At 50.8% G+C, this 25372-nt stretch overlaps 8 protein-coding genes across 8 annotated transcripts; 5 read left to right on the forward strand and 3 right to left on the reverse strand.

Annotated features, from left to right (window-relative positions):
• Positions 1-358: 358 nt before the first annotated feature.
• On the forward strand, positions 359-1621 carry BDP81DRAFT_517335 (uncharacterized protein). Its single transcript, XM_060595903.1, has 3 exons — positions 359-703; positions 823-1275; positions 1338-1621. Exons 1-3 carry the CDS (start codon positions 494-496, stop codon positions 1473-1475), a joined length of 801 nt encoding a protein of 266 aa, XP_060446324.1. The 5' UTR covers positions 359-493; the 3' UTR covers positions 1476-1621.
• Positions 1622-1866: 245 nt separating this feature from the next.
• On the forward strand, positions 1867-2576 carry BDP81DRAFT_517337 (uncharacterized protein; the record flags this gene model as incomplete). Its single annotated transcript, XM_060595904.1, has 1 exon — positions 1867-2576. One exon carries the CDS (start codon positions 1867-1869, stop codon positions 2386-2388), a length of 522 nt encoding a protein of 173 aa, XP_060446325.1. The 3' UTR covers positions 2389-2576.
• Positions 2577-3420: 844 nt separating this feature from the next.
• On the forward strand, positions 3421-4411 carry BDP81DRAFT_460364 (pyrroline-5-carboxylate reductase; the record flags this gene model as incomplete). The annotated part of the gene is made up of 3 exons (XM_060593647.1): positions 3421-3460; positions 3525-4037; positions 4107-4411. The coding sequence occupies 3 exons, from the start codon at positions 3421-3423 to the stop codon at positions 4409-4411; spliced, it is 858 nt and encodes a 285-aa protein (XP_060446326.1).
• Positions 4412-13126: 8715 nt separating this feature from the next.
• BDP81DRAFT_317925 (Rieske domain-containing protein) lies at positions 13127-14500 on the forward strand (the record flags this gene model as incomplete). The annotated part of the gene is made up of 3 exons (XM_060584308.1): positions 13127-13938; positions 14008-14233; positions 14297-14500. The coding sequence occupies 3 exons, from the start codon at positions 13127-13129 to the stop codon at positions 14498-14500; spliced, it is 1242 nt and encodes a 413-aa protein (XP_060446327.1).
• Positions 14501-15267: 767 nt separating this feature from the next.
• BDP81DRAFT_425760 (2OG-Fe(II) oxygenase superfamily protein) lies at positions 15268-17005 on the forward strand. Its single transcript, XM_060590246.1, has 3 exons — positions 15268-15702; positions 15779-16446; positions 16531-17005. Exons 1-3 carry the CDS (start codon positions 15666-15668, stop codon positions 16882-16884), a joined length of 1059 nt encoding a protein of 352 aa, XP_060446328.1. The 5' UTR covers positions 15268-15665; the 3' UTR covers positions 16885-17005.
• Positions 17006-17019: 14 nt separating this feature from the next.
• Positions 17020-19167, reverse strand: BDP81DRAFT_517351 (uncharacterized protein; the record flags this gene model as incomplete). The annotated part of the gene is made up of 5 exons (XM_060595906.1): positions 17020-17503; positions 17994-18171; positions 18237-18653; positions 18776-18967; positions 19090-19167. 5 exons carry the CDS (start codon positions 19165-19167, stop codon positions 17052-17054), a joined length of 1317 nt encoding a protein of 438 aa, XP_060446329.1. The 3' UTR covers positions 17020-17051.
• A 1114-nt stretch (positions 19168-20281) lies between these two features.
• BDP81DRAFT_317022 (uncharacterized protein) lies at positions 20282-21399 on the reverse strand (the record flags this gene model as incomplete). Its single annotated transcript, XM_060584216.1, has 2 exons — positions 20282-21190; positions 21238-21399. The coding sequence occupies 2 exons, from the start codon at positions 21397-21399 to the stop codon at positions 20282-20284; spliced, it is 1071 nt and encodes a 356-aa protein (XP_060446330.1).
• Positions 21400-21884: 485 nt separating this feature from the next.
• BDP81DRAFT_470981 (cytochrome P450) lies at positions 21885-24688 on the reverse strand (the record flags this gene model as incomplete). The annotated part of the gene is made up of 4 exons (XM_060594572.1): positions 21885-23654; positions 23753-23819; positions 24068-24115; positions 24174-24688. 4 exons carry the CDS (start codon positions 24686-24688, stop codon positions 22083-22085), a joined length of 2202 nt encoding a protein of 733 aa, XP_060446331.1. The 3' UTR covers positions 21885-22082.
• Positions 24689-25372: the final 684 nt, after the last annotated feature.

Below are 25372 nucleotides of genomic sequence, written 5' to 3' on the forward strand. Positions count from 1 at the left end.
GCGTTAAAATTGCTTCTCAAAGTCCCGAAGTTATTACACAAAGGTTGGTTCCATGTCGGAAGCTTCGAAATACTTGATGTTGCAGCGGAGACTATTTTGACAGTTTAGCCTGGAGCTACCTAGTCAACTTAGCCATCTAGTTCACTTCTGAGGATCGAAGTTGTCGGTTACTTGATGCCGAGCTGACGCGCCGGCGGGGTACCAGGCAGTTTGTGTGGCGCGAAACATGTTGCCAGTCTTCACTTGGATCTCCTCATTTCCGGCCGCCGCCTGTCGCGTTATCTTTTCCGGGATCATCCTATCTACCTGCCAAGTCGAGGGGAAACTGAAGGCTAAGACAACTTCAACCGATGCGATTCTCCATCAAGAACGTCACTCGACTCATCGATAGTCTTGAACTTTCTGTGTTGCTTCATGAAGGCCACCCCAGTTGACAGATAACACAATCACAAAAGGCTTAGCTTCTTAAATAACAACCAGAAGTGCCTCTGAGATGGTCCAACACCTCTGTCGAGAAGCTGGGCTGCAGGCCTTCATCGGCGCAATAGAAGAGGATGGGTGCGTTGTTATCAAAGACTTCACGGACCATGCGTCCCTTGATGCCGCACACGAGGAAGTTCAGCCATATCTCAATGCGTCGCTTGCGCAGTCTGGGAGCACTGTTGGGGCATTGAACGGTGGGACTGCAACCTGTACAAGGCTCGTCGGTCGAAGCAAGACTGCGTGAAAAGGTTTCTCGGACTCGTTATATCAGGTGCCCTTAACGTATGTCTCTTCTTTATCAAGTTTCTGAACCTACTACTAAGAGTGACATGTGAATAGGAAATTGCCGATCACTTCATTGGGCTTGAGACCGAAATATGGTACGGAGATGAACCCACAATCCACAAGTCCGACCCTCTGCTCTCCATTTCCATCACTATGTCCTCACAGCCAGGAGCAAAAGCCCAGAAACTCCATCGCGACGATAAGAACCATCACGCGAGGCACATAAAGGCCAGTCACCACACAAAGGGCCGCGACATGCTGCTCGGCCTTTTCGTTCCGGAATGCGACACTTTCGAAACAAACGGTGCGACCCGGATCGTTCCTGGATCGCATCTGTGGGGTGACGGAAAGCCTGACTTCGGCCCCGATGGCCAAAGTGGTGTTCAAAATGCGGAACTGAAGAGAGGCGAGGCATCTGTTATGCTGGGCAGTCTGTATCATGGCGCCGGACAGTATTCTCTAGAGACGGGAAGTCGAACGGTGCACATTATGTTCATGTGTAGCGGCGTTCGTCAGACACCAAAATACCAGGCTTGACGATGGAAGAATGTTTGCTAACACATTTGCAGGAAATTCAGTATCTCAGCTACCCGATCGAGGATGTCAAGACCTATTCGAAGCTCGTGCGTGACCATCTAGGCTGGAAGCAGTCTGAACCCAACTTGGGATGGGTTGATTTGAAATCACCAGAGTACCTCCTAGATTGAAGATACAATAAGGGGAAAAGTAGGTGTGGCGGTTTGAGCCGTGGGTCCACTGACCTGTATGGACACGGGCTGGCTGCCATGCTCAAAGTCTATCCTCATTCCCTCTCAAACATCAAGGTAGTCGCAAGCACAAGGTGTGAGCCTGGGTGGAAACTTCGAGAGCAGATGTTTGATGGCCTTTACGCGGTTAAGGTTTATCATGACCGCAAATAAGATGCCTGAAGTGAGCCGCTTCCTTAACCTTTCCCGCCATGTCTACAAAGGTTCGACAGGACAATATTATATAAGAGGCCGATAGACGCACATAAAGACCTAAGACTCATCCATCTTACTTTGCCAATTTTTAATTTACCCTGATCTCAAAAGTCTCATCTCTTCTCAAACTTCCATCATGAAGGCCGGTTTACTCTTCGCTGTTTTTAGCGGCGTGATAGCCGCCCCAGCAGCCTTGGAACACCAGACCGCACAAGTATCATCCAGACACGATCTCTCACACATCTCTGAACAGACACTACACAACATTCGAAAAGAGTGTCCGAAATGTACCATCACACCTACCCATGTCGACCGCAGCGTCTTAGGTCTGCAATTTTGTCACGAGATCGACGCCTGCTGCAGCGTAAAGGCTCCGATAAACTGTTACGATGAAGACAAGTTCAAATCCAGCGACAAATTCACATCAAATCGGGACGTCGAGACGTCGATGAAGATTCAGAAGCGCACGCAATGCGACCCTTGTTGCACCGGTAAAGAGGATGCAATTGAGAGATGGTTCGCAGAATGGTTAAAATGCAAGCACATTCCGGTACAATGCGACTCGTGCGATGGCCCTCCGGAATGGGAGTGGATTGTTCCTGGAGGCGTAAATGATCAAGAACGGCACAAGGGGTCCTGGAAACGTCCTGGATACTAGGTTTTTGAACATTCTCAAGTTCTGTCGACTATTGTGTTACAACCTCGAACTGCAAGAAACACCCGCACTGGCACTTGGAGACACAGGAGAATAAATCCATCACCATGTTCTTGGGGTAATCTTGACGTGTTTGGAAGTAGATATAGAGACCCTTCACGATGACTGCGGTCAATATCAGTATAAACCAGTAGAATTCCATAAAGTTTCTGGAATTCCTTTCCAAAATCACAAGCCTAAGTTCATTGAAATCGAAGAGACTCGAATAGTCGTCAGGCCTAATTCAGCTCTTACGCCTTTCTTGTATGAATCCTGAGGCCAGGCTACATGTAGCACTGTGGTTCACAGAACTGCGCACAAACGATATATGGACATTCCTCAAGATTTTTCAACCCTTCTAAATTTTAGCTCAACTTTCAGGTCATCATTGCACCTTTCAGGAGGGGTTTTTACAACGACCCCACGCCCTCTTGACAGTTAAACGACAATTAAGCGACTCGAAGACTCGAGATCGTGCGATAACATTTCTTGTCCTGTCGACCTACATCTCTTCGAGCAGCGTATTCAGTATATTATTAGAATCGTCAGATGATTCGATGGTTTGCGATGATGAAGCTCAAACTAGTTATCCCACCCTTGGGCTCTTAAAGGCACATCGAGACTCAGGAGCACTTTTGGCAAGAGTCTATACTCTCAGCACTCTAGAACCTCAGGCTCATTACTCACCAACTTTAAAGAAACACATTTTTCAAGTACTTGATTCATGTGAATAGAAGAAAGTACTGAAACAAGTATTGAGGCAGTGGGTTCGTCATGAGATGAGAACAATGCGGCGCTCGGGAATTGATTTTGTGCTTCGGCTTTTAGACGCCACGCTTCAGGGAAACAGTGGGTCCGATAGCGGCGCCACAGTTTCCGGGCCGAGTCAAACTCATCGACTTCCTCGACTTCACTGCACATGTCAACCACTCGTCTCCTTCTATCGCAAGATATCAAGAAGGTAAATCAACTCAAATGAATGAAGAAAACTACAAGATGGCACCTACGTTAGAATCCAGCAAGATCGCCTTCATCGGTATGTTTCGCACAACACCAAGAAAATCTCCCAGGATGGCGGGGCTAACGCGGGGTATCCGTAGGCGGCGGCAATATGGCCGCAGCGATCATCGGAGGCCTGGTCGCAAAGGGCATCGACAAGCAAAACGTCACCGTCTCGGAGCCGTGGGACGTGAACCGCGAGAAGATGGCCACCCTCGGCGTCAAAACGACCACCTCCAACGCAGAGGCCTTTGCCGGCGCCGACATTGCGATCCTCGCCGTCAAGCCCCAGGTCGCAAAGGGCGTCTGCAATGAGCTCGGCAAGGCCATCTCGGGTCAGGAGAAGACACCCGTCGTCGTCTCCATCGCTGCCGGCATCACCCTCGAAGCCCTCCAGAAATGGCTGGCGCTCGACGACGGTCGGTCCCCCCACGTCGTGCGTGTCATGCCCAACACCCCTGCCCTGGTGGGCGAGGGCGCGTCTGGTCTGTTTGCGGGTAGCGACGTGACGGACGACGAAAAGAAGTTGACTGAGGCGCTTATGGCGAGCGTCAGCAAGGCGACGGAGTGGGTTGACAAGGAGGAGCTGATTGACGTCGTCACTGGCTTGTCAGGTGAGTCATCCCAAGGCACTTCGCATGAGTCGCCAGGGGAAAAGGCAAATCTAACACTAGGGCTCTTAGGATCCGGCCCTGCGTACTTCTTCGCCATGGTCGAACATCTCATCTCCAGCGCCGTCGGTCTTGGCCTCTCCCCCGAGCAGGCGAAGCGCTTGGCCACCCAGACCTGTCTCGGTGCCGGCAAGATGCTCGTCGAGTCCCCTGAGGAGCCCAGTCAGCTTCGCAAGAATGTAACCAGCCCCAACGGCACCACCCATGCTGCCCTTCAGAGCTTTGAAGCCTCTGGCTTTCAAGAGATTGTCGACAAGGCCGTCAAGGCTGCGGCGGATCGCGGCGAGGAGCTCGGAAAGACTCTGGGCAACCAGTAAGGCGTGTGGACCAATAGGGGATTCGTACTTCTTCGGGAGTTTTGAGGCATTATAGGACAGGTAACAAAAATTACGCCAGGCATGGCTACAAATATTAAAATGGGAGGCTTGGGGTTGCTTCTCCCACAGATGGCACCTACCACCAGCAAACATCCAGCGTAGGCCACATAGGAAGTTTAGTGCCTTCTCATCCTAACAACAAACACCGGGCCTGATGGCCGAGGGGTGAAGGTCGTGAAGTCTTGACTAGTCCGTGATGTTCCAAATTATTTCTGAACTCCGGCATCCAACCCTTGGTCGGCTCCTGTTGTTTTTGCCTTTTTTCATTTTTTGAAAGGCAAGGTAGATAAAGTAGATATGCATGAATGGACAAGATGACGACCAAAGTCGCTCAACATGCAATCCAACCAACAAATCCGGTGATTCATGAATCATGATCTTGCAACTGAAAAGTATTTCGCCGTAGCGATATCCCATTGCAACATTCATCTTTCCCACGGTTTAGCCTGATTTATTTTTCTACGCCATGTGCCCATCGACAGCTCTGGTCGTGGGGGAAACAACACCGGCCCTGCTCTCCACCCCTTTGATTGTGAATCACCTACAACCAGCTCCAATAAGCCCTAAGCACCCAAACAGCCAAGCATTCAAACACAAAATGGTGGTCCTACAAGTGAGCAGCTTATCTGCCCTGTCCTAATGTATCAGTAGATCGCGATACTTTCAGCTCAGTTCTCATATTGCGAACCACCTGGCCATATTTCCTAAATCCTTATACGGCATAGATAGTCAGTCCCCGCGTGGTCTAGCTCGTCTCACATTCCATTCCCAAGACCGTTCACGTCGGAGGCCATTGGCCAGGATGTACCTTAGCCGCATTTCGTATCCCAAATTGGCTTTGATGTCTCGGTCGCCTGATACATCAACGTGCCCTAAGCTGTCAAGGCTGTCTAGGGTGTGACCAAAAGAAGCCGCTCGTCCTGCCCTTACAGTGCTGTGGCGAATCACCACGGCTAAACCTTGTAGCCCCTTTTGAAAGACATCATATTGGCTCAAGCATCTCTGATTCCAAAACCGGGCTCTCGAGAGCACTGATCTCATTAATGAGGTTGAGGTTTGGAAGGAAAGGCACTCTTTCTTTCCAGAATATCGCAAAAGCTTAGCGGGGTTGCTTAAGTCTTAGCCAAGTAGATACATCTTCACGTCGTCGCAAACCAAAGTGTCGCTCGACTGGACGAGCGAGAAAGGCAGGTCATTGCCTCGGACATTGTACAGCTGGCACGGAGATTCTATGATCCGGTATTCGACCTCAGCCCAGCAGGCTGTTGCCTAGAATTCACCTCGCGTCTTGTCGCGTCGAAGGAGTCTGCGATTTCCCTTCTCTTCGTCCACCTTAAGTCATCCAACTAGCACTTATACCTGACTTAGCAATCTCGATTATTCTCATCCTTAAGACCGTTTTGCTGAACCTAAGCCACCATTCTGCGATGGATTCTTCTCAGCTTCAGCTTCATTCTTGTGATATGTGCCCTCGACTTGAGCTAAAAGTCAACCCGGCGTGTGATACGCGGATCACCTTGCCATTACTACAAGTGGTAAAGTCCGCCATTAACGGATGCGATTTCCTCCAAAAGCTCTTGGAACGCCTCCGGTCATATTTATTACGGACGAACCACGGCGACAAATGTCTACCGTGGGATCTAGTTGACTGGATAGAAGAATCGCTGTATCACGATTTCCCTGCATCGAGGGCGTGCTATGGTCGATCGCGATTGGCGGCTCCTTGACGAGTCTTGGAATCCCAAAACTGAAGACAGCCTTCTCGCGATCGCAAAGACAGGTAAGTATATTGTCGTCCCTTGTTGAATTGGAACTTCCCCCTCGCCTAAGTTTTCTTAGCATCTACTGTTAGTGCAATAGGTGGGCCACCACCAATATCCTTAACAACCGAAAACCCTTCACCTCTGTTGGAACAGCAAAGGCTGATAAGGAGTAATAGGCAGGTACCATGGGCTGGCTGGCACCTGCCCTGGGCGAAGTGGGACAACTGGCTTAGTCATCACGGCCGGATAAAGGTGGGGCAACCACCCAGGCCGTCACTACCTACTTCGACCGACTCCTGCCTACAATGTAAGATAGAAAAACAAGAAGAACAAGCAATAGGATCACCAACAGACGAGTGATAATTGCTACCACTATTTGTCGTATACGACCCCGTGAACCAACAACTACGATTGATCACCGAAGCCTTACCTACCCTTACGATTGACAGACATAGCTTCCCTGAAGCTATCCCCGACTACGATTACTGTTACCAGTTCCGCAGCCTCAACTTCTGCAAACTACCCCTACGACTAGCTGGCCGTAACATCTTAGTAGAAGACCTAACTATAAAGTTAAGGTGTTACGGCCAGCTGTTACGGCCAGCTAGTCGTAGGGGTAGTTTGCAGAAGTTGAGGCTGCGGAACTGGTAACAGTAATCGTAGTCGGGGATGGCTTCAGGGAAGCTATGTCTGTCAATCGTAAGGGTGGGTAAGTGTTGGATCTCTGAGCAGTCGGCAGAAAAGATGGATCCGGAAGGCGGTATGGGCACTTACAAACGGCCCTTTCACTTATATACCACTTCTGGGAGATCATGGGCTCTGCCCACAATCTCCTCCTTCCACCTCCAGACGCAGCAATAATAGACCATTATTGACACTTCGTTCCAACCGTACGGTTGCCCTGCTGACGTGTATACCAACACTGACGCTAGGGTTCGGGCCAGAGGAGTCACGGATTTTCGGAATTATGCGGACATACCACTTCTTGGATGTCCAGATCTCGCCGAGTGTTGGTAATACAAACGAAATTTATCACAAAGCAAGGAAGCAAGTGGAAGACATGTATAGTAGAAAGTGGCCTGATTCCTCTCAGTGGAAGATCCGTATGAGGGTCATATCTATCCCATCGAGTGCTGTTGGGCTACAGATACATTCACAGAAGGGATCCTGACCACTCAGGGGCAGCCAAGAGTTTTCTCGACCAATCAATGGCCCTATTTGAAAGGTACTTCGGTTGCCTATATATTTTGAGTGTGATAGAGGTACCAGCAATCATCAGAGTTACAAATCGCAACCCCACACTGCTTGCATCCTGACCTCGTCTTCTTTCTCCTATCTCTTCGCAAGTTCCGTGTGACTTCGCCTAATGCAATTCGTCTGTTGTTACAAGACAAGCAAGCAGAGGGCTTCCGTGATACCCTCGTATGTTGTTGCCATGGAATGGAATTCTCTCTTGTATCAGTGGCCCTCTGGGGCCGGGCCCGTTGCCTCCCATGAACTAATGGCCCAAAGCGCTGAATTAGCTGGGTGGAAAGGGTCCTTCGCCATTCGTACTGAGAGTTGGCCCGAGCCCATTCCGGCTCGCCCCAGAGCTGGAGAAAGAAGCTATTAACAACTACTACTTCTAAGAGAAAGTTCCACGTAAGGGATTGCCACCCCCCTCGTCGAACTGGCCGCCCATTGTTGTTGTTGTTCTATTTAACGCCATGGCGGCAAGGGCGCAGCCGCCCTTGCGGCAGACCTCCCGGAGGGTATGTGGCGTGAAGGGTCGCAGGCTCTAGCTATATACTATATAGTACACGCCGTATCCTGACGTCCTCCAAATCTTGCTCGTGAGCTACTATGTGTTCTATCCATCCCTAGTTCCCACTGGTGCCCTAGTTCCGTTATAACCATCTGGTTTCTTAATAGAGGTAGTTTGTCGTTTGGAGGATAGGTTATGACCTATCTCCTAGTACCGCGGGCAGATCTTCTGGAAGAAGTCTGTCACGCAGAGGAAGGCCTGGAAGCCTTCAGAGTCAGTGATTAGCCCCTTGAAGTAGCGATCGAGGGACCCTATAGGTCCTACGGGCTCCTGGCGTATCATCCGCATAGCCGAACCGTAGCTTCTGATAGTCGACTAGGATATCAGCTATATATAATAGAAAGAGAATAGGAGATAGTGGAGAGCCTTGTGGTAGCCCACAGGATAGAGGGAAATCCTCTGTAGTTGTATCCTCTAGCCTGACCCGGGCTGCTCGGCTAGAGGTAAAGGTGAAGATCAGCCTAATCAGATGACTAGGCCAACCCTGTTGTCGTAGCCTGATAACAAGTCGGTTTCTTAGGACAGAGTCAAAAGCCCCTTTAACGTCCATTGTCACAAGAGTTGCAGTGAGCCCTGAGTCTAGAGCCCTCTCGATCTCGTGGGTCAGACAGGCTGTTAGGTCGACTGCAGCCCTGCCTGGTAGTGCTCCAACCTGCTGCGGGCTAGCAACCCCATCTAGGATAGTAAGGTAGGTCATCCTTTTTGCTATTAGCCGCTCTAGGCCTTTACCCAAGCAGGATAAAAGGGATATCGGACGCCAAGACCCAGTCTTCGAGAAGTCTGTTTTCCCTGGCTTCTGGATCATGACAACTTCTGCTTTGCGGAACGGTCGAGGGAAGTGGCCTACTTGAATACAGGCCTGGAAGAGCTGCTGTATAGGCCTAGCTACTGATTCCCAGGTGTGTTGTAGTAACTTTGTAGTAATCCCGTCAATCCCAGGGGTTGTAGTCTTTGTCAGAGTAGCATGGCGTACTTCTTCCATGCTAACCACATCCTGCCAGGGCACTAGACGCTGTGCAACTACTGGGATAGTAAAAGGATCCCCAGGTAAGTCGTCTGTAGCCTTGAATCTCTCTAGTAAGGCCTTTCGTAGGGCCTGTGCTTTATCGTAGCTGTTGTCGAATATCTGACCTTCTACTATAAGGGGCGGGCCTTTAACAGCTAAGCTAGACTTCCGCCAGCCTACTATCTTATATAGGTCTTGGTCTGTCTTAGCCCCTTCGATCTTAGTAGTCCAGTAAGCGCGTTTTGCCCTTCTAACAGTTGTTAAGAAGATCTTTTGCTCCTCTAGGATGGGGGGAGGTATAACTAGCCCAGGTTCCTGGGCCTGCTGGCGCCTAGCCTCGATAGCAGCTCGGTGGGCTTCTGTACACTCTTCTGTCCACCAGGGGGCTCCCCTACCCTGATTTGTCCGTCTCTTACCTACAGCTTGAATAGCTGTATAGAAGAGGCTGACTAGTTGGGTAGCTAGAGTGTCCAGCTCTGCTGGACTAGGTACTTCCCCTAGGGTAGGTAAGGCTGAGGATCCAGCTCTTACTAGGTCGATAAGTCGGGGTAGGGCTGACTCTGGGACTGAGAGGTGGCCAGTCTGGCGTTTCTGTTCCTGGGCCTTGCCTATAGGGATAGTTGTTGTGATAGCTTGGTGGTCAGCCCCTGGGTGCAGGTGTGGGCTAATATAAGCCTCAGCAAAGGGGATATTTGAGAATATTAGGTCGAGGGTATGCCTATGAGTATGGGTAGGGACCCCAACCTCCCCAATAAACGAAAGATCGTAGCCTTCAGCCCACTCTGCAATATCGTCCCCCCGATTCCGGCTAGGGGAGCCTGGTTCCCAGGTAGGGTGGCGGGCGTTAAAGTCCCCTGCTATAAGGGCTCTTTCTGGCGGATAGTATCCTAGGAGAGCAGTAGTCGTGTGGTTTGTCGGCTCACCTGGCGGCCTATATACGTTGGTAATAGTGAAGTTGCCAGCCTTAACCCATAAGATATCTCTCGTTTGGGTAGGCCTTTGTTGCTGTATTTGTAGTCTTAGACTCTTGCGTATATAGGTCATAATCCTAGGTCTTGTATCTCTGTTGTTCCAGAAGTCAACTGGGATATAGGAGTTATAGCCTGGGTGTGTGTTGATTTGCATCTTATCTCTATAGCCTATCCAGGGCTCCTGGATCAGTACTATATCGATCTGATCCGCCCAGCAGAGCTCTAGGAGAGCTGTATGAGCTGGGATTCTCTTCCCCACGTTACACTGGGCGACTCGTAGTACCCGTGGGGAGGCTGGCCTGAGCCTACTGCTCTGAGTCGAGGTCGAGGTGGGTGTAGGCATTAATAACGTTGTAATCAGGCTTCTGCGTCACCCGCTGAGCCCTGCTGCTTGAGGTAGCTAGGGTAGGTTGGCTGGGTAGGGGGGGTAGGACTGGGTCGTCAGGGGCTTGCAGCCCTTCTGCTTCAGCCCCATTCTCATCTTCATCCATGCTGCTACAGCTAGCCGCATCACTAACGTCCGCTACAACAATTGAGTCCTGGGTAGGGGTAGGGGCGCGTGGGCGCTTTGAGCCGGGCTGATGGCTCGTTAGGCTGTTGCTAGGTTGCTGGGTGTTGCTGGCTTGGGTGCCAGCCTGGCTGCTCTGATAGAGGGCCTCATAGGCCTTCTGACCAGCCTTACGGATCCGGGAGAGTTCCTTCCGGTCTGGGAGGGTAGGGGAGCCATTAACCACTAGGGGCCTTGCTGGCCAGTCCTTATGGTTAGCTTGGAAGGGGTCGGAGCAGTTGGCGCACTTCGGTCTAGCTATGCAGGGCCCAGTCTCGTGGGATCCCGAGGGCCTGCTACAGTTGCTACAGAGTGGCTGTCGGTGACAGTATCGGTTCGAATGATATCCCTGGCATCCAGGATCATGTCTGATTAGGGTCTTCTTCTTTTGGATAAGCTGAGACCTGCTGCTTTGGTTAAACAGTCTGAAGGGTGGTACTTCCACAGAGAAGGAGATGACCCAGGAGACTTCGTTTATAATAGGGTTTACACCTAGCCGGGACTGCTGGGCCCGGGTAGGCTTACGTCCTGTTTGGGCAAGGACCTCATCTTCTACCAGAGTAGCTGGGTCAAGGGCGTCGCCATCAAGAGTCCACATCTTAGCAGGGCAACGTGGGACGACGTAGGTAAACCACTTAGTAGGGGTCTCAACCTTATAGGCTCCAAGACACTCTGCTAGTTTCTGTTTGTTTGCAAGGAGGGCTTGCTGGACCTGCTTATTCAGGGGTCTCAGTGAGTAGCCAGTTGCAATATGGTAGATGTGTGGGATATCTGCCAGCTGGAGCCTAAGGGCCTGGCAGACTGTCCGGCGTAGGGCGAAGGGGGCGTGCTTCCTAGCAGCCGCTAGGCCCTCTTCTGGGATACGGGTAAAGACCCGGAGGTCCTCCTTCGGTTGGGATAGAGCCTGGGCCCGGGTCTCCGTCAGACTCTGTGTCTGGACTTCGGGCCGGGTGGGGATTCGGGTACGAGTCGGGGCTACGGCCACGGCTGTAGTTGAAGCCGAGGCTACTACGTCAGTCCATTTCCGGCTCGGAGCCGGAGCCGTAGTCTCGTTACCCATAATCCTCTTCAAGGCTTGGATTACATAGGTTGTAGCTTCTTTTGCAATCTGCTTCCTAGGCCCCTCAAAGCAAGAGATCACGTTGTCCACAGACTGAGCAATAGCCATAAAGACGTCCTTTCGGGCTTCATAGTGCTTAGCCTCTTCATTAAGAGCTGTAAGGACAGCTCTAGTAGCTGTCCCAGTCATAGTCGAGGGCCCCTTAGCCGTTAAGGGGGTTGTTGTTGGGGCGTCGGGCTGGCTTCCTACGAGGCTGGGCCGGAGTGGCTGGGCCTCGGTTTCGCGGCGGCGTTTAGCCCTTGAGGATGGGGGCGGCTCTGAAGAGGGTCTAGAGCCTCGATCAGGGCCGGCCGAGGAGGCCGGCAACGGTCCAGAGCCCGCCGGAGGCTGCGAGGCCATCGCGGGAGGGCGCCGGAGGAGAGGTGAAGGGTTTTCAGCTGTTAAGGATATTGGTGGTAGCCCACTTATTACACTAACAGTAGATGCCAAGAAAAATTAGGCGAGAGGGAAGTTGTTCGTGAACATGGAGTCGGTGGCTCTTTCGATTCTACGACCATCACCTTATCCTAGATCTCTGTACAGTAGATGAGCACTGAAGCTTACCGTGATTTTTGCACGGGTTCAAGGAAGGCTTTATGTTGTATAAGTCTTCAACCAAGTGCGACGCACAAAGTGTTTTTCCTAAATCATCAGTCTACAGTCCTGTGTCACCTGAATTTTACATCTATAATCTTGTTCTCACGACTTAGATGGACCGTTTAGAAGTGCATACTTCGGTACTTACATGTAGCCACCCCCGTTTATCATAGTTTCTACAGCTGGATGCAATAGAAGTCTTTGTTAGTATTAGTAACGATGTAGCATTCATAGCTTAGGGGTGATCGTAGAACTCCAATCCGGCCATGGTCGAGGTCACCTGTCTTGCGTACTTCAAATCACCATCTTCGCTTAGACACGGCTTCTCCTCTTTCCAAGCTCGTGCCGGCGACCAATATGATTTCTCCGTTACTTACCATATGTGTCAACTCACCATTTTGGACTGGAATAGGTAAAAAGAGACTATCTCTATCTGCTATATTGACGGTACTCCGCGCGTTCGGTTGGTCCTCGCAAATGACTTCCGGTGTCCGACCTGCTCCGACTTGCCTCTATCGGATTTTTAGGCCTCTTATCAACACCAGGATGCTCGTGTCCGGCCCCCCTCAGCCTAATAGCCACCAACCCCACCCCCATTCTCAACAGCATTATCAAGCAATTCAGGAAAGCATCTTCCCCACCTCTGATAAATGCGGATTAGACTAATTCTTGGCCTAGAGTCATACCTCCGAATTGCGGTCTTAAAGTAGCAGAGGCCATCAGACATGAAGGCGCGAGGGTAAACAGGTTTAGAGATGCAGTACCCATAGTTTTCAGACTGTGATCCCAATCAAAGACTTCAGCGCAACATTTCTTTGCGTTTTTTATACTCGGTATCCACAATTTGTTGCATCTCTGACCCAACGACATGTTACGCTTCCTTGGACTCTCTTCGGCAACTAGCGACGCCAAGTCAGAATCCTCACGAAGTCTTCCAGCTTCGTGGTACAGGTCCCCGGAACTGCATCAGCTCGAGAGAAGGGCAATTATCTCGAGAAAGTGGATCCTGGTGACACATTCGCTACGATTCAAGCAAGCAGGCGAATTCGTCTCGTTCGTCTATGCTGACTTCCCATTCTTCCTCGTCCAAGACCGCGACGGCAACATCAACGGCTTCCACAATGTGTGCCGACACCGCGCATACCCTGTCGTCGAGAAGAAGTCTGGCAAAGCGAGCATCCTGAGCTGCAAATACCACGGGTGGTCGTATGGGTTCAAAGGCAATCTTGCTAAAGCGCCGAGATTCGATACGGTAACCGGCTTCGATAAGAGCCAGAATGGCCTCCTTCCGATCCATGTTCGAGTGGATCCTGCCGGCTTCATCTGGGTTAACCTCCAAGCAGGCGAACCGGACGTCAAGTGGGAAGACGAGTTTGGCGGCGTGTACCAGAAGCCAAGGATGCAGAACTTTGACTTCGCGGGAGGTTACAAGTATGACCACGTCTGGGACATGGAGCTGGAGGCCAATTGGAAGGCGGTTATTGAGAACTACAATGAGTGCTACCATTGCCCAACATCGCACCCCTTGATTGCGGGAGTATCGGACTTGACGAAATATCAAGTGAAGCCGAGCGGGGGTTGCTTGGAGCACGAGATCATCAACAAGAAGGCTCAAGACGAAGAAGACGAGTTCCGGCGCTCGATCACATTCTTCTATCCCTCAACTTCGGTCACAATCACGTAAGGGATCCCATGGCAAGAGTCTACCTGTGGCAGTTGCAAAAAAGCAGAAACTAACACAGCCTGTAGTCAGAACTTCTTTTACATCCAGCGAATGATTCCAATCAATGCGACCAAAACCCGAATCGAGAATGAAGTGTATCGATCTCACAATTCCACTGATGCCGAGTTCGCTGCCATCAATGCATTCTACAAGCAAGTGCTAGAGGAAGACCGAGATTTGTGCATCGGGGCACAGGAAAACCTCAGTGCTGGCGTGTTCATAAGCGGCGAACTACACCCAGAGAAGGAAAGGGTAAGCCAATGCATTCTTGCAGCCTCTTAGCAACTACAGTGTGATGCTGATACATCTGTCCAGGGCCCGATTCATTTCCAAAACACCGTTCGAGAAGAGGTGATGAAACATCGGCGAAGGGAACTGGCGCAAGGAGGCAGAGAAATCTGGCCAGCCACGCCAAATCTACTCGGGGAGATGGGCACGGGGAAATTAAACGAAGATGAAGCTTTCTGCTCAGAACTAGAGAAAGCCAATTGTGGTGGTCGTGAGGAACTAGCCTGGTGAGCCGTCGGCTCTATTGGATCATGTTGTTGGCATTTTCGGGACAGCGCTGGTTGTACGGAATACGATGTATGATGGCATATGGAACTTTCAGCGTTGGTTTAGCCTGATGAGTTTCCTGTATCTTGTTTTCTATTGCTTCACACCAAATTGCAATCTCCCTCTTTAAGACCACACTTCTATCCCCTGCACATGTGGCTGCTTTGGTGAACCGTAACTTGCTTGTGATGCAGCGCTGATGATCAGGGTATGGCAGGGAGAGCACCGATGTTTGGGTAGGTCTAACAGTCTTTCAGATGTTATCGCTGCACCACGTAAAGCCATATCATGGCCTCTATCCCTCGGGACATTATTTGGGAGAGAATCTCCAGCCCGGTAGCCACAGGTCCATATTGGATCCTGATCTGATGTTCACTCGCCACATGACTCCAGAAAGACTTACACCAAGAGTGGGGTTCGAAGCATCCGCTGTGTAGAAGATGACGGTTGCGATTGGCTAGACTTCCCCTGGTCGTACAGCTCTCATCGAACCACCAATATCTTTACATGCAATGCATTACGAGGCCGGGACGTGTGGCGATCGACATGCTGCTACTCTTACCTCCTATCCTGCAAAGGAACTCTTCGCATAAGTATGCATATGCAGGAGCACTCATTTGGGTCTTCGGAGGCGTTATCTTGGAGCAGATCTTATCTACCCGTAGCATGAGGGGAAAGTGGGTTTGCCGGCGGGGGAAATATCGAGGCCGAGAACGGAACACCACCCGCGGCAAGGAGTGTGACCAACACTTATCAGTGAGTAGTATCAATCACTAGTTGTTGAACTTAGTCTCGGGCGATGCCGTGAGACAGTGCGACCACACCAGATGCTATCATTCGCACCCCACTTTCCAGAAGTCCAGCTTGGCCGAGCACGAGGGGCCGAGACGCGAGGAGGGAGGGGTGGCTGGCCTTGAAGCTTACATGAGTTGAGTAAGGAGGGTTTCAAACGCCTCATGAACCAAATTCAACTATATCAGCAAAGATCTGTTGCGACTCAAATAGGCTTTGTTCTAGACACGCCAAACTAGCATTCACAGGCTCGAGGCCAGCCCATATTGTATCATCAAATCAAGGCATTTACAACGACGATATTAACTTCCGTCTGACGTTTTCTCATAAAGCCACCATGGCAGCGCTCGAGATTCCAATCATTGACTTCTCTGGTGAGTCTGATAATAGTCCTCTGCCTGAACAGCTGAAAAGGGCTAGCCAAGTTCTAACAGCGTTATCCACCCGCAGGATTCTACTCCGAGGACCCTCTTCAAAAGCAAAAGGTCGTGGACCAAGTACGCGACAGCTGCCTGTATAATGGCTTCTTCCAGATCGTGGGCCACTCTGTGCCTCTAGTGCAGCAGAAGGCCGCCATGGGTGGCACCAAGAAGTTCTTCGCCATGCCTCTTGAAGAAAAGCAAAAGGTCGCAAAGGAGAACACGACTTGGAACCGCGGTTATGAGATGCTGAGGTCACAGATCCTCGAGGTGGGAACTCAACCAGAACTCAAGGAAGGCTTCTACATCGGAGCTGAGATCCCTGAGGACCACCCTTACTTCATCAACAAAAAGCTCAACAGCGGACCGAACCAGTGGCCCGAGGGTCTGGGTAGTGACCTGCAGAGCTTCAGGGATTCCTCGATGGAATACTACTCTTCGGCGCTCAACCTTGCCTCAGATCTGATGCAGGTTATTGCACTATCATTGGACCTGGAGGAGAGCTACTTTTCCAAGTTCATGGATGGAGCTGTGGCGACAATGAGACTCCTCCACTACCCGTCGCAACCCAAGGACGCGGACGAGAAGTTGACTCGTGGAATTGGTGCCCACACCGATTTCGGTGCCATTACCATGCTTCTTCAGGATGAGGTCGATGGCCTGCAGGTATGGGACAAGAAGAACGGGACATGGATCGACGTAAGTGGAAATTCTCCACCCCCCACTACAGAGCACCACTCTTGACAGTTTCATATTCCAATGATACTAATCAGCCACTCTTAGGTCCCACCAACTGAGGGTGCCTTTGTTGTGAACTTGGGTAATCTGATGGCGAGATGGACCAACGAGTTGTACAAGAGCAACATTCACAGGGTCATCAACAAGTCTGGCAAGGAGCGCTACTCCATCCCCGTCTTCGTCTCTGGCAACCCAGACTACCTGGTCGAGTGCATCCCCACTTGCAAGTCGGCGACGCAGCCAGCCAAATTTGGACCGGTCACCGTTGAGCAAGCAGTCTCTGCCTCGTATGCAGAGTCATACGGAAGGGCACAACTGTACAAACAGGGTCTGGAGCAAGCTACTGCTAACAAGGTGAAGGCTCAGGAAGCCCAGCCAGCGCAGATTGCGGTTGCTTGAAGTGTTAGTGGTAGAAGAGCATGTAAATAAGTTTTTAAGAATGATTTAGCAATGTGCAATTCTATTAGCTTTGAAGTCACAAGCATAGATGGTAATAGTGACGAAAGAAAGAGCAGCTCATCTAGTCTTGTTCCCTGAGTCTACGATACCCCAAGTCTCCTGGCTAGTCAATGCGAGAATTGCACTGACTTCTGATCAACGAGACGCCAATGAAGATCTCCGAGCAACATAATCGATAGCATGGCGATGACAAAACATGTGCTCCACGAAACAATCAAGCTATACCCGGCTGCCAGCATCTTAAGCTTCAGACCATAACTGAGGAAGTTCTTACCACAGCCCCAATGAACCAAATAGAAACTGAAACTAACTTCTCCCAGGTACAATACTGGCTTTGTATTAAGAACACGTTGTAAGACAGGTAGGTTCTCCAATACTAGGGCCAGAGCTACAGCACATGTGCCTTGGAAGAATGATTGCACTCCGAACCCGAAAGTGTTGAATCCAATAAACCACAAATGCATTGGGGCTTGAGTGGCGTCGCCATGCATCGGCCAGCACCCCAAGAAGATAATGGGCACAAGCAGCAGCCACGATGTGATTTGTTGTTGTTGTTGTTCTATTTAACGCCATGGCGGCAAGGGCGCAGCCGCCCTTGCGGCAGACCTCCCGGAGGGTATGTGGCGTGAAGGGTCGCAGGCTCTAGCTATATACTATATAGTACACGCCGTATCCTGACGTCCTCCAAATCTTGCTCGTGAGCTACTATGTGTTCTATCCATCCCTAGTTCCCACTGGTGCCCTAGTTCCGTTATAACCATCTGGTTTCTTAATAGAGGTAGTTTGTCGTTTGGAGGATAGGTTATGACCTATCTCCTAGTACCGCGGGCAGATCTTCTGGAAGAAGTCTGTGACGCAGAGGAAGGCCTGGAAGCCTTCAGAGTCAGTGATTAGCCCCTTGAAGTAGCGATCGAGGGACCCTATAGGTCCTACGGGCTCCTGGCGGCTGTAGGGGTAGAGGGTGGGCCACTGTTGCCTCCTCAGTAGGGTCTTTCGGCAGTAGACTAGATGGTCTGCCTCCAGCCACGATGTGACGGTGACGATCAAACGTACCATTCTTGGTAACTCTGGGAGATTTGCCCGGAAGTATCGGAAATCTGCAATGAACATGTCTGAGATGAACAGACAGTTCGCCATTCTCTGAAGGTTGAAGGAGTAGATGAGCAGTAGGAAGGTGGCTGGCAATCGCACCATAGGCGTCATTCTAATTAATGAAGGCCATACAGGCTAGGAACACTAGCAACGATCCTTCATAGTCCGCTGCCAAGGTCCAGCCAGCCCTGAGGCATAACAGTGTTGGCCGAGCCAGAGGTGATGATGGTTATCAGTGTTGTCCAAACGTAGTATACGTGGCCCCAGAATCCGACGGCGACAGGTTCCATAGCTTCGGTGCTATTGAGGGCGTAAAATGCGCCGAAGGGAACCAAGGCGGTCGAGACCGCGATGATAGGTATGGTCGGGAGAAAGAGCCGGAACGGACGTCGGAATATGCTAGATGGAAAAGAGCTGATGCGGTTGGCTCCTTGTGCGCCTTGAACGGTCTGTAGTGCGTAAGACTTGCTTAGGGGCCCGTATGCAAGAGCAAATCCACTGATAACGAAAAAGATCGACACCATAAATACTCCGCTATGTATGAGGCGAATGAATGGGAGCTGGACTACGTAGACACTTTCTTCGCCATCGCCCCATGCGCGATGGATAAGCGGGTACTGTATAGTATCGGTGTCAGTCAGATTGATCACATAAAAGCTTCATATCCTCAAGGATAGAAAATTGCCTGTGCTTGGCTTTGAAGAACTCTGCGTGAGAGAAAAGCTCTCTTGATGCTTACATTTCCGTCTATCGTATGCTGAAGGGCAACGATGAGTGATGCGATGCCGCGAAGGCCATTCAAGTACGATGTTTTGTTCGGGGCTGGGATGGTCGAGTTTGCTGTGGCATGGCCAAAATGCGAGCGATGTATGATGGTATCAGCAACCAGAAAAGGGGCTTTGGTCTTATAGGGCGCCAAGTGGTTGAAAGTCTCGAGAAAGGCGATCTCCTTGATTCTTTGATCGGAAGGTCCGTCGATGAGCCATCTTCGTTGCCTCGGAGTAAGCGGCAATGCGATTCGCCGGACCGGATCCCGGAAAACCAGTCCCGTACTATGTCGAGCGGATGCTTCAACATGAAATGATGGGCCGCTTCCGGATCCTCAAGCTTCATGTTCTCCATATTATCCATCTTTGCTGCGTGAGGAGATATGTTGACAAAAGTAGAGACTGACTGGACCTTCTTGCAGTACAATTCTCGAATGTAGCCGGCGTTGAAACGGGGGAGAAGGACAGGAGATAAAAGACCTGAAAGATGACGATAAGATTTGAAAGCAAGGCTTAAAGTATAAAGGTCACAACAGTTTCTCGACATAGACACGGGGCGCAGGGTGCGCTTTCTGCATGCCACGAAGTTTATCTGCAAGCTTTTCCGAATGCTGAGGAGTTTTAATGCCCTGGGCCACGTGTCTGAGTTGGAAAACTGCTGAAGGCTTCAAACTCAGTCGTTATACCTTTCCAAGTCATTCCATTGCATCGACATGTAGCTTTTCTGTCGCTCAGGGGAGAGCCTTTGCCAGTCTGGCCATCAGCCCCCAAAAATTGGGGAATGCCCTCATCAAGGTCTGGCCTGATCAACAGAACTAAGATACATATATCACAGAGGCGTGATTTCCAAGTAGCACATTCGCGGGATTTCATGAGCGTGTTCGGATGGAATGCATACTTTCTCCCGGCATGTCGAGACGGCGACTTTCCGAGGGAGAGCCGGGCGATCCCAGTTGCTGGGACCATCGCCGCAGGCTCCACGTACCCGGTCACCTCTACTGAATATGGCGAATACCGACTTCCTGCCGTTTACCATTGGTCTATTAGGTTACACCGAAGTCCCGACAAAGCCGCCGACGGTTGCACCAAACGTGGTAGGTATCTTAGTGCTGTTGTCACGTCGCACACGAAACAGCCCTGGTCGGAACGAAGACCGCAGAAGTCTTATGTGTCTTACACATATCTATTGAGACGACTACCATTGATGCGGAAGCGAAAATCGCCGTCGCATACCTGATGACAGCTTGGCAGGTCGGAGTGATATTCCTGCCAAGTTGAGTTCTTGTCCAATGCAATGTCAGCAGTGACAACAACAACAACAACCCCAGTAAAACTTTCAAGCAGCAAAGACCGGCCTTAGGGAGGGATAATCTGAAATTGGTATCCGGGTTTAATTGGTAGCTTTGAGAATCTTGTGTGATAAACAAGAACTAAAGCTCGATCGCGGCTATTTATTTAGAGCTCGGCCAGCGCACATATCAGTGGTCAATCTTGATGACAATCTTCGAGAAGTGCTTTTTCTCCTCCAATCGCGCATAGGCAGCCTTTGCCTCTGCGAGCTCGAATGTCTTGTCGTCGACGATCGGCTTGACGTTGTGCTCTTCGATGAAGCGAACCATATCACGGAATTGAGCCCGACTGCCCAAAATCACACCCCTGACAATGCATGGACGCATGAGAGCAGCTAGCATGGGCACAACTTCAGCCTTGCCTCCAACTAAGCCCGCAGAGACAACCACTCCGTTTGATTTCACCGCAGTGAGTGACTGAGAGAGAGAATCGTTGCCAGCGACATCTACAACAATGTCGAAGCCAGCCTGATTCAGAGTGAATCCCCTAGTCTTGACACCCCAGTCATCGGGGTTCTCTCGGTAGCTGATCGTGTGGCTCGCACCGAGTGCCCTTAGTCTCTCCTCCTTTTCCACGGATGAAGTCGTGGCGACGACGGTGGCCCCAGCAGCTACCGCCATTTGAAGTGCGGCAATGCTCACACCGCCTGTCCCTTGGACAAGGACCCACGTACCGGAACGGGGTTGTCTACCTTTAAGGCCGAAAAGGGAGTTCCAAGCTGTCAGACCACTGCAGGTTAAGGTCGCAGCTTCCGGCCAGCTGAGAGATTGAGGGATAGAGACTAGCCCAGATTCCGTAAAGATGCCCTCCGATTGTAGAGTCCCGTCAACTGTCTGGCCAAGACCCTCTACAATATCTTGGTAAACCGGCAACTCATCATCACCACAACGCTCGGCGTGTCCAGGGGCTAGATGCGTGACGACATGGTCACCAGTCTTGAAAGTCGTCACAGAACTGCCAATCGCCTTGACAATGCCAGCACCATCAGAGCCAGGCACAACGTGCTGTCGAATGACGCCGGCGGTTGCGGCTGTACCCTTTACGTTTGTTAGACTGTGAGCGTCTGGACTAATGTGAAACTTACCTCTGTATCCGCAATTGCGAGTTCGCGATAGTTCAAGCTGGCACCGTGGAGCTCCACCAAAACCTCGTTAGGTCCCAGCTTTTCGTTCTTCGGCACGTGTTCCTTGTACTTGAGGCTCGTCTCAAAGCCGCTTTGGCCAGTCAAGGTCCACCTGCGAGGCATGGAGGGCGCGGGTTCTGAAAGTGGTGAAGACGACTAATATGGTTTCTAGGCTGTGTGATTTTCTGGGCGGAAGACAAGGCGTTTGTTCCATGCGTTAGGGAGTAAAGGGCGTCGAGTTCCTCTCCGTGATCAACTTGGCACTGAGCTTTTTTAACGGCTTCTCTAGCTGTGGGGATCAACTCAGAGAGGATCCAGCTTTGCAGAGTGACAACATCATGGTCCCATTTTCGCCCGCTTTTTTGTCCGAGTTTCGTCCGCTTTCGTCCGTATGTCCGTGTCAAGGCGCAAGACCGGCGCGGATCCGGCTCCGCGGCTCGGGCCAACCTAGACGACTCGCCGGTATTTGTTGGAACATTCGCCGGTTCGTCTCTGGTCTCGCTGATGTGGTCAAAGCATCCTCGCCTCGCTCTACACAGTGAGATTACCGCACATCATCACTGGCTCAATGCCGAAATTTGGCGGTCAATTGTTCCGATCTTGTTTCCGTCTTAAAGTCCGACTAAGGGTCCTGCGGCCGATTAGCACGACGCCTTGCGTCAAAGGGGGTATGGCTGTGGAGTAAGTATTCTGAACCTAGCTACAGGCCGCTCAGTGCCAGACCAGTTAGGGAAGCGATAGAAACTCGATTTGCGTTCGGCTAAGTTTAACACTTGCAATGATGACTTCGCTCATACCAGTATATATTACGGCGATTCCCAGATTAGCTCAATAGCATGCCCGGGAACTTTGGAATTGAACCACTCATCCACAATGATCCCATCCTTCATTAACCCCGTCGGCTTGGCACCGTCCAGCACTCCAGAAGTACCCAGGGCCCTGACCGCCCAAAAGAGCTCACTCGAAGCAAGGTTACGAGCAATACACTGCCGTGGTCCAAGTCCAAAGGGAATAGCGTCGCGTAACATTTCCTCGCTAGGGTCAAGCCACCGCTCCGGCTGGAATTCTTGCGGGTTTGGGAAGACAGCGTCGTTGAAATGCAAGCTGAAAGGTGCACATCCAATCCAAGTTCCGCCCGGGAACTCAAAATTCTTGGTCTCTCCGGATGGCATCTTGGTTGCAAATGAAAATCCGGTGGGCGGTACAACACGTGGGAGACGTGTAGGATTTGCCATGGACATTCGGAGTCCCTCACGCACTACTCCACGCAGGTAGGGAAGTGTCTGCGGATCAGCTTGCGCTGTCTCTGGTGATGCAAGCTCTTCTTTGAGCTTTTGATATGTCGAGGGTGATTGTGCTAAATGCCAACAGATGGCACCAAAGTTCATACCAGTGCTATCTGTGCCGGCAAACATCAGATCCATGCACTGAATAGCAGCTTCTGCTTTGCTGATGCCAGCTCGTAGTAACCGAGCCTGATATGTTTGATCCTTCTCAGGATCGGCCTCAGCAACCACCTGGTTACAGAAACTTGTGACGAGATCCATTGACTCATCAACTTTCTGATCCGGGAACAGCTTTGGGAGAGCCCACTCGAAGGCGTGGAAGATCCAATTTGGAAGCAAGAAGAACCGCCCGACTGCTACAAAAGTGTCTACGAACTCGCTGGCCGACAGCTTGCTGGAGTCGTTGGCGCTCCTGCTGGCTTCAAGCTCAGAAATTCCTCCATATGTCTTGCCGAGGAGATACTCCGTTACTGCATCAAGGGCTAGGCATCTACCCATATTCAGCATATTGACGGGCTTGCCTGATGCTGCTTCCTGTCTGATGTGTTCCATCAGCCTATCGACACAGGATCTCAGTATCTGATCGCCTTCCTTTCGTATGGAGGCTGGACTGAACATGCTGACTACAGCTTTTGATCTGACAGCCCTGTGTGCAGGATCTAGAGCCGAAAATATTGTCGGGTGGCCGTCAAAGTCGAAATTGCTGTAGCATGGTGTTTTCAGAAATCCGCCCTTCTCGGAGTAAATGGGCGCAAGAGCCGCGCCGTCGCTAATATCAATGTCGTTGGGGCCAATCCGGACGACTGGGCCGTAAATCTTGTGCAGAGCTTCGACCGAGGTCGTTTCATCCCCTGCATATGAGTGGTACCACAGCCATAATGGTGATAATGTCGCTTTCCAAGGACCCGGGACTTTGCGGAGTGGGTGGAGGAAGACGTTAAAGAAGAAGTAGGTGCAAAGCGTAGCCAATGGAGCAACTAGTGGGAGTTTGAACGATTCTTTGGCGAGAATCGCCAATAGGTCGGCAAAAAGGCCCATATTCTCGAAGTTGCGGTCAAGTCTAGAAACCTGAATATCAATGATAAATGGCGGCTTGAGGAGGGTTTAGAGGTGAAGATAACAAATATTTGTAAACTAAGTACGATGATTCGTTGTATTGATGAGTCAGATACAGACGTCATGACACTTACAGAGATGACATGTATGCGAACGGCATGTGACGCTGCGAAAGATAAGCATGCAGCTGCACTGATTGAACTGCATTCAAGACATCTCGAAGAGGCAATACATATTCAAACACTACATCCGCCCTTAACTTGGCATTATGAGCGACTCCAACACGTTGCAATTCCGCATCATGTGTACAAGCATGTATCAGGAGGTCGCATTCAAAATGGAAAGACCACTTGCCGCCAATGCGCTGTGCTGTCCAAGTAAATCATTTGAAATCGTAGAATGAGAAATTTTTCTCCATGTTCTGATTATGCGACGGAAAATCTAGCTACCATTTGGTCACTCCGCCATCAACCAAGATATCGCTTCCCTGGCAGTATCTGTTCGAAGGTTAGCAACTCGAGTCGGGCCCGAATGTCCACCAGAAATTGAACTCACTTGCTGGCATCACTCGCCAAGAAAACGCAGGCTCCCTTGATATCATCAGGCTCTGCTACTCTGCCGTTCATGATCTCATCCTTCCACCCCTCGAGAAGATCAGGGAAGGGAGCCGTCATTTCCGTCCGCACATAGCCAGGCGAGATGGAGTTGACCCGAATTCCATACTTGTTGAGCTCGGCAGCTATCGGAGCGACCATTGCTCGAACGGCGCCCTTTGTACCGCAATACGCCGTAGATCGTTGGGAGCGAATGGCAATGTACGATGCGATACTCGCAACGAAGATTATGCTTCCGCATTTGGTGCCATTGGCGATCATGGCTTTAGCAGCCATCTTTGCCGAGAAGTAGAGTCCCTTGCAGTTGACACCATAGAGCCTGTCAAAGTCTGCCTCTTCGGTGTCGAGGAACTGAACGTTCTTGTTCACACCGGCGCAAGCTACAAAGATGTCAAGCTTGCCATCAAAGTCAGCTGCCACGGCAGCAAACGCCTTCTCCAAGCTGGGGAGAGACATTACGTCAACGACATATGCTCTCGCTTTCACTCCGTTTGCAGAAGATAGCTGCTCAAATGCAGATGGCTCCGGGTCTATCAGGTCAAAAATTGCAACGTCTGCCCCGGCCTCGGCGAGACCTTGTGCGAATGCCAACCCACAACCTCGGCCTCCGCCAGTGACTACGGCAACACGGCCTTTGAGAGAAAACTTTGCCCATTAATATCGTTTAACTTGAGATGGCACTGGTAATGTGGCATACCTTGGACATTGTACTTTATTATCGGATGACTTCACGTCTCATACAGACTTCGACAAGCAAAGAAGGCACTTCGTAGTCGCACGGAAACGACGTTGGCTGAAGGATCAACGATGGTTCTAACGGCGAGATGGGGGTCTAGGCGTGAAGTGTGATTGCCTCTGGTATTGACAACTAAATTTGCAACGTACTCGGAATGATGATGATTTCAGTCTCGTTCTGGTGACACTATCGGCGAATTTACTTAAGATGGCGGTTATTCCCGTTCCACAACTGCCACTGCAGTGACTGCACTGCTAACTTGCCGAGTGTTCAGCCCGATCGCAAATCCATCCCCCATTCTGGCGCATAGCATCGGTGCAGGTACGTAGACGCTTGCAAGGGTCATCGAACCCCATCCTACGCTTCAAAACTGATGCACCGGAACAACGCCAACTTTCACTCAA

The sequence above is a fragment of the Colletotrichum phormii genome (genome assembly GCF_030913505.1).
Source record: "Colletotrichum phormii strain CBS 102054 chromosome Unknown BDP81scaffold_8, whole genome shotgun sequence".
Classification (NCBI taxonomy): Eukaryota; Fungi; Ascomycota; class Sordariomycetes; order Glomerellales; family Glomerellaceae; genus Colletotrichum; species Colletotrichum phormii.